General features: G+C 44.2%; 1 protein-coding gene across 1 annotated transcript; it reads right to left on the bottom strand.

The window, feature by feature from the left end:
• Positions 1 to 1,148: 1,148 nt before the first annotated feature.
• LOC308083476 (uncharacterized protein) lies at positions 1,149 to 8,201 on the bottom strand (the record flags this gene model as incomplete). The annotated part of the gene is made up of 5 exons (XM_080425790.1): positions 1,149 to 1,358; positions 1,972 to 2,151; positions 3,657 to 3,910; positions 5,402 to 5,819; positions 7,488 to 8,201. The coding sequence occupies 5 exons, from the start codon at positions 8,199 to 8,201 to the stop codon at positions 1,149 to 1,151; spliced, it is 1,776 nt and encodes a 591-aa protein (XP_080281916.1).
• Positions 8,202 to 8,565: the final 364 nt, after the last annotated feature.

Genomic DNA, 8,565 nt, shown 5'->3' with positions numbered 1-8,565 from the left:
TCTCCAGAAACACATTAGAATCATGTTATGACAGACCTTGCCCCTTTGAAACGTAAGGCCAGGGCTCCATCTAATGGCTGTGGGAGCAGTGACGTCTTAACCACATGAACCCTTAGTTTCCCTATTCTGGGCAAGTAGGTGACCATTCTGCAATAGCCAATCTATAAGCTCACAAAGTGTTTGAATACCAACGCGTTGTGAGCTTGTCGATTGGCTATTTTCAGCAAACAGATTTGGTGTAGAAGGTAAAAGGGAGGGGGCCTAGTATACAGCCCAGGAGAAATTAAACAAGTGCCAAACCGAATTTATGTTCAGAATCTCATGCAGTTCTCATGAAATAGACATAAATCCTAATAAACGTAAGATGTCTAGGTTAATAAAAAAAAGAGTAAAAAAAACAATTATACAGGATAAAAACAATGTTCAAACTAATTCGTTCTAGTTATATGTACTATATCTTTGGTCTTTGGTCAGTTAGCTGTATTTTTCATGGAAACCATTTTCCAGCATCCGTTCACAACACTCATCTAGTACTAGTGACATTTTTCTACCTCATTACAATGATAAGAAAACCCACATGAAGCCTGGTAATTTCATTATAAAATACCAGTATCTATAATAATACATCCAATTTGTATATCGCTTTTCTCGGTACTCAGTCGCTTTACAAAAAAAAAAGACAAATAAAATCAACTTTATTCTAGTAGAATAACTAGTTAAAGCTAAAAACTTAGCAAACTTAAAAATCAAAAGGCAAATCTACTATTTGATCTTATTCACAATATGACAATATGTCATAGATAAACTGTTCACTTGTTCCCGTAAAGAAATTAAACAGAAATGTTTGTGCTACATCACCAATATTGAAGCCCAAACCAGTCCATTCACACAATTAACATAAATCCATCATTCAACACATAGGCCTACCCCGGGCAGCACATGTAGGAGGCCTACATTGTCAAATACATTACCACAAAATGTCTTTGGTTGAGTTCAAAGGAAGGCATTTAAATGTTTGTATTTTGACAGTATCACCGGTACTGTAGATGTAATACGTTTAGACAGAGCTCATGTTTTACATCCTCTCCTCCGGTGTCTATTATGGCTGTTTGGTGCAGACCACTGAGAACGTAGAGGGCTGTTGTCCGTTAGTGGCAGGGGTCAAAGGGGTATACTGAGACCCCTCCGTGAAGCTCAAGCTCCGTCTCAGACCAGGTGATGACGTCTCCCGTGAGGTGGCTGCCGCAGGAGGCCAGACTGTGGATGTCACTGGCCGTCAGGACATGGGACCACATCTGCAGGTCTGAGATCTCCCCCACAAAGGACTGGGTTGCATCGAAACGGCCGCCCAGGGTGTCCTGAAGAGGTCAAACGGGAGGCACAGGTAGAATTCAGGTAAGGGAACGCTCTTTGTATTTTATTAGACCAAGGAAGGAAAGGAATCAAAGGAGGGTGCTGCTGAATGCAAAATACTGCCATGTGACTATATTGTGGGGAGTTCTGGCTGTGATTCAGACAGACAGCTGGACACAAGTTCTTTCTTGAACCTGACAGTTCATATTAGACAATATGTAAATAATGAAGAGGAACAACTCAACTTCAACTCAGTGTTTTTGAGAAAATGTTTGTTTGAAGGAACTGGGTGGACAGGAGATATGAGATGTGAACAGTGAAAACATTGATCATATCAATCCACTCCGTGAAAAGTATATTATGCTTTGCAGGTTTCAAAATGTTAACACAAAAAATTCAAATTCAAAATGTTAACACAAAAAATATAATGAATAATTTTCATCAATCCCACTTGAACTCACTTGCACACTTAAAGTGAGGTGTGTTTTGGCATATTCTGTACTCGTTAAGTGAATGGTTTCAACTTGCCTGAACTGTTCATTTATAGATAAATAAAAACATTATGAACTGTACTTATTGTATAAAGAGTGATATGTCATAAATACAGTACATCTTTACCTGTTCCTGTCCAATGATGAACACCCCTCCAGGTTTGATGGGGTGCCAGGGAGAAAGGCTGTCCCCGGATCCCCTTTGGACACCGTCCTGGTAGGCCTCCCACTGTCCTTCCCGCGTTGACCATGTCACACACACGTGGTGCCACTGCCCGTCACTCAGAGACAGGGGCAACGTCACCGCCTGAGAGCAGAGGTCAAGGTGGACATGGTGAGTCACTCCATAGCGCATCTCTGTGGAGATGGTCACTTAAACCCTGCCTACAGTATATACTTAGTTGGAGAAAGAAAGAAATACAACTAGAGACTGAGCCTAGAAAACTGACAGTATGGAGTATGAATCTATGTTTCTACCACAGTCTGTTATGGCTAAAACACTGTGAAAGAGTCACTAAGGATCCCTACATAAGACAGAATATATCCGTACTGTTTATATTGCCAAATGTACTTATCCATACAGAGTTTGTCTGACTTTTTTGAAGAGAACACTAGTTGTCAGCAAGCCTACTTTACACATTGGTGATTGTTTTTCTTCAGCTGAATTGAAAAATATGTTCCCCCCCCCCCCCCCCTCAGAGCATATCCGTTGTCATAATGGGGACAGAGTTAACAATATACATGCCAAAAAAAAAAGCTTTTTCATATCAAAAGTTCAATCTCAATTACTTCCTGACAAACAAAAATATCATGCCTGCTTACATCAGCAGGTACCAACCAATTTGACCCAATAATGTCACAGCATAGTCTTCCACACAAAGCTACTGTATAATTCATTATACTAGACACTAGAGGGCAGTGCTGCAGCTTGAATGGAGCAAACATGGCTGCTACAGTCTCTTTTTAAAGCTGAATACACACTAAAATATGTTTCTGAAAACATTTGAGGTGAGAAATGGGCACTGCAGTAACAGAAACTTGATTCAGCGCTGCCTTGCTTGGTTTTTCTTTTTTTTACTTTGTGGTCCGACGTGACCTCCAGGCGAGTCATAGTACTCGCATGCCCAGAATTAGTGCTCATAGCTGGGTAAAAGATGTGCATTTGCATGGTGTATGGAGGTTGGAAGCTCCATGTGGGTCAACCTCAACCCCCCCATCTCTGTGATTGGCTGAGACGGGCACCGCTCTGTACTCTAAAAATACACTTTCAGGTCGTCTTTAAGTGGTTAAGGACTGCTCTTGTTGCCAGTGTAGTGGTTCAACACTGAGCTAAAGCAGCCCAGTGACCTTTGAGTCAACCATGTTCTACTGCCCCACTGGCCTTATGCTATTGGTTCATCCCTCTTAATGACATGTGTAGCAGCTTAGACAACAGGTGGAGGGTGGTAGTCACATACAGGTACAGTGGCCCACGGTGAGGGGGTTAACCTCAAAAGAGAGGGATTGTTTTTGTTTGTTTTGAAACCTCTTTCTTTCTTTTTAACCCTATTTTATTCTACAACCTCACCACGTGCTGCGACGCAAATTTGGAAAAATAAACGCAAATCTTCTCTCATGGCAGTCCCTGGCACAAAATATTTTCAGATGGGGGTCCGCAGCCGAACACATATCAATATGGGTTTTTTTTTATATGAAAATGATTGAGAGCCACAGCAGTAGACAAAGTGTAACAGCCTCATCCCAATAGCTTTAGTTTGCACTCATATTTGTGCAGTCAGACTAGCCAGTAGGTTCTAGTCTCCTCTCTCTCACCTTGTCGTCTACCAGAAGCTCCATGGGGTTGCTCCCCCACTCGATCAGCACCAGTTCGTTGGCCTGTCCCGGGACGGAGTAGGAGAACGGGGTCCCCAGACCGGGGCCGGTGCCACCCTTGATCCACAGACATAGAGTCAGGGCAAAGATCTCATTCAGCAGGGTCCTCTTCACCCGGCTGTACATGTAGTTTGTCCGCATGGGGAAGCCGATCTGGAAGGAGTCGGGACTCTCTACCTTCTTCCTGTTGGGACCTGCAGGGTAAAGGACAGAGGTTAGTCTATGATTTAGTCATTGGAAATGTAATATCATGGTCATTTTAGCAATTATTTATCCAGAGGAATTTGACTGAATATATATATATATATAGTAGTAGATGTCCTGTATTGCACATTTGGATCTGGTAGTCATACAGTACAGACACAGTCATCTTGTACTATCTATGTCTTACTCCAAACCACCTCAACAGCACCACAGTTAACCCCTTTAACCCTGACGTCCCTATTGAGGAACACATTTTCAAAGACTTAAAAGGGTAAAAGTAATATAAAACGTCATCGCGAAAATATCAGATCTACAAGCCTGCAACGTGTCGCAAGATCAGCTATTTTCGCTAGTTGTCGTACAGCAAAGTATATATAGGGTTTTAAGTGGTTAACCCATTTAGACCTGAGGCCGATTCTAAAAACGCCTTCTAAATCCTGACCTAAGTTTTCCGAAAAACTTGAAATATTTATTCAAAAGTTACAACAGATGTATGTTGCTATATACTGTACATAGCAACAAGAACCCCAAAAGGGGTTCCCGTCCTGAAAGGTATAGTTACAAATAGGGGTTCCCGCCCAAAATGGGTTGTACCTTTTTTGTCTTAAGTGTCTGTAGCTAGTGTATACACATGTACACATACATAGTTTTTTGCTTGTTTACGGTTATTAATGTTTCTACTTAAAGTTATACATTGCAAGTCCACAAATAACGATTTTTAGCAGCCTCTGCTGGTCATTACCGTCACTGCAAGCCGTTTGTTTATTCCTCTGTTACCCAGAATTCCATTTGTTTTCACCGGAAGACGGAAGCGTTTCAAAAAGCGTTCTTTTAATTGTTTTATACGATCTGTGGATCGTTTCTCTTAGCCAGTGGAGCTTTAGTTACCGTGAGCTGTGTTTTCTTTTTCAGTTTTTTTTTTCGATCTTCAAATCATACAATCTCTTAAAATCAGCGTGAGTTTCCTTTTTGTTATTATCGCGGTAGTTCCTGGCCAAACAGGAAACCGGTGCGGTAGTTCCTGGCCAAACAGGAAACCGGTGCCCTTCCGCTTCCGCGTCATTTTCGCGGGAAAGACACCCCTATCACCGTTCAATAGAAAATATATGTATAAAAGGCTTTCGGGGGTGAAATTCATGGAGTGGAAACTTTTGCCACTCACAAAAGATATACAATTTAACTTTAGTTTTGTTGAAAAAGTTACCTAGTATTACTTTAAGTATTATAATTTCCATTTTCCTGTTGCTGCATTGGCAGTAGACCCTTTTCACAGCAGACATTTTGATCATGTGCGTATGGCTAAATGCATTAAAACAACACTAATTGTGGGTGTGTTTCATTTAGGTGTTAATGTGTGCCAGCATGGACAGCTGCTGTACAGTTAACTTCATGCAGGCACACAGAAACAAGTGACAAGTCAAAATGTCTAAAGCACTGATATAATATTGTGTATCAGTCCAGACTCCAGAGTGTTTAGGTACCTGACAGGTGGAGCTGGCTCAATAGGGTCTCCAGTTTGTTTGAGTGCGGCCTGTATCCCGTCTGCGCCACGTAACCGTAGCCGTCGTCCTCGTTACCATGGTGACCTTCGTCGTGGTCTTCGTCGTGGATACCGTCGCCATCTCCATCATCATAGTCTTTGTGAGGGTCGCCGTGCTCCATGTCCTCATGGTGACCATCGTCATCATCGTGGTCGTCTGGGTGGCTGTCATCATCGTGGCCGTCGTCGTGGTCATGGTGACCTTCGCCATCATCATCGTCATGGTCGTCGTGGTGATCGGGGCTGCTGAGGGCCGAGGTGTCGGGGTGTGGTGGGTGGAGCTGCTGCTCCAGGGTTGTGATCTTCCTCTGGAGGAGGTCCTTCAGAGAGCTGGAGTACGCACTGGACATGTTCCTCTTCTGCTGACACACACACACACGCACGTTATTAACCACTTAAATCCTCTAGACTTGGGTTAGACTCAGTTACAACTGTACTTGGACTGCTTTTTTCCATCTACATCAAATTTCTCTCCCAAAAATAGCCAATCTAGATCTGCTATTTTTGGGCCAATGTTCCCACCCAGAATAATGGATGCGGGGGTTCAACTGGTTAACACCAGGTGATGCGAACACATTCGCAACAGGCAGGATTGAGCATGTAGGGGACACTGTCCGATTTTCAGATGTGTATATTTGAATGCTTTTTACAAATCAGTATGTCTTGTTATCTTATGCTGACATGCACTGGAATTCATGTGGGCCACGTGCTTAAAATGGAGCTTAAGTAGTCAAATGAAGGGGCACCTTCTAGTGTGTAATGGTGTGGTACAGCCACACCATTACGTCTGTCCTGGGTTCAATACAATCTTTCTCTCTCTCTCTCTTTCTCTTCGACCGGCCAGGTAATCCAAGCAAGCTTTTAGCTGGTGTGTGGCCTGATTACCAGTCTGTCAATGGAGATCACTGTAATCAGTGCTGATTATCTTAAACCTGCACAGCCCTACACCCCCTGTGGCTACTGTGAATAGGTCCAAGAAAGAGAAATGGGTGGATGGATGGAGACTGAGAGAGAGAGAGATTATAGCTGGAGGGGAAGACAGACAGTCAAATGTTTGCCAAATCTATTTAAGCCAACTTTCTCGAGGCCAATTAAAAAAAGTGACCTGGTGCTTTGTCTGTCCTTTCCAGAGCTTATATGTACACTATAATATAATACTTCCTGATCCATTTATCTCATGATGGGGACACAGATAGACAGTAGTTCTCTTGCCAATAGTTTTACACAAAGTAATGATTTGTTGTACTATTTTGGGACTCTGGTTGATTTGATCAAACACAAAAAGTCCTCTGACTTCAAATGAGAAGGAATCTAAGGCCACTTAGGTCCCATTTACGTTGTTAGCTTATAGATGAGCTATTTTCTTGAAGTGATTTGGTGTAAAGAGGAAAAAAAGGTGCTGACCTACTATAGAGCCATGGGGGACCCCGGTCAAATAACAATTTAGGTGTTTAATGAAAGGAGTAAAAGGGGTCTCAGATCCAGATTTGATACAATTAGTTCCTCTGCATTTATTTAAAAAAATCATAAATGTCTTGCTTTTATTTTACTTTGTTCACATAGATGCTTCTTTTCACTGTGACCCCATTTATTCCGTAGTATTACCATTCAGTTCCACATTCCACTGCCTGAGGCTGCAGTGTTGTAAGCATGTGACAATAAAACCCTTGAAATGTATTCCTTGATATATTTCAACTTTTTATGTTACTACTGCCTACTACTACTGCCCTACTTCACCGTACAAGAGTGTTGTGCAAAAATAGCTGATCCACAAGCTTACAACGCTTCGCAACGCGTTGTGACCTTGTAAATCTACTATTTTCACTATTTTGGAAAAATATGTTAAGTTTGTTTGTGGGTTTTATAAATAACTAATGAAAAGTAGTAACAAGAGCTTGTGACTAAATAATAACTATACATTGGATCCATTGGAACAATTTTTTCCAGTTGCTGAAAGTGACCGTTTTGGACATAGAAGTTTTCCACCTGACCGCAACGATATGATATTTCCCGTTTGTGTTTCTCACCTGGAGGTTACCCAGCCGCTCCTTGAGGGCCTGCAGCATGCGGTCCATCTGCTCTGGCGATGAAGTCATCTCCCCTGCTGTCGTCATGGTGATGGTGTGTTTATCCTTCCTGGCGCCGCTGTTGTCGTCTCCGACGTGACCCGCGCTTGACCGGTGCCCTCCCACCGCGGAGTGGTGCGGTGCGTCCGGTAAGAGGTTGCTACCGCGATACCCCGGCTGGTTGCTACCGCGGTGACCGCCCAACCTCAGCCCTACGCCGCCGTGTCGGGAGCGCGAGGCCGGCCCCTGGAGGCGGTGGCGGGTGAGGCCGCTGTGGTCGTCGTCGGCCGTCATGTGCCGACCAAAGCCCTCGCACAGGGTGAGCTTGGCGTTCAGCTCCCTGATGGTCTCCCGCTGCTCCAAGATGGTCTCCCTCTCCTTGAGCAGGCTCTCCCTAAGGTGGAGGATGGTGGCCTGGGCCTCCTCTGGCATCCCCCACCAGCCCGAAGGGGAAGGTCCTCCTCCAGCTGCCCCTGATGGTGTCCCGTGGGGCCCTGGGCCCACGCTGGCACCTGATCCCCCCATGCCTGGCCCCCCGAAGCAGGCGGGGTCCGCGTCCACGGGGATAGGGGTGCATATGAAGCGCGGGTGGGCTCCGTAGTCGGGGCCCGTACTCGCAGACACGGTGCAGAGGAGGAGTGAAAGTACAGCGCTCAGGAATGGAGAACTCCTCATGTTTCCTCTATTCCCTTCAGATGACCGAAACGACAAGCGAGACTTCATTTCTGATGTGCTATGCCACCGACGTTAGCGGTTACGCTGATTGTATTCTAGTTGTGGCATCTGATCTGGGGGTGAGGTAACAAAGACAGCCAGACGTCTTAGCGTAGATATAATTCTTGTTCTCTCATCTTCTGCGTGGCAAGAAATGTGAACGACCCTGTAAGTCAAACATCAGAAGTTAGTCATCCTAGCGGCCCTATTCTGGGGGCGAACATTCAGTGGAAATAGACAGATCTATACAAGCCCACAGCGCGTTTCTATACAACGCTTTATGTGCTTGTAGATCAGCTATTTTCGGCTAAGATATTTGGTGTAG

Source organism: Gymnoscopelus braueri, assembly GCF_963280865.1.
Source record: "Gymnoscopelus braueri genome assembly, chromosome: 4".
NCBI lineage: Eukaryota > Metazoa > Chordata > Actinopteri > Myctophiformes > Myctophidae > Gymnoscopelus > Gymnoscopelus braueri.
Note: the sequence above shows the minus strand (reverse complement) of the source record. Positions and strands in the feature narration are given on the sequence as shown.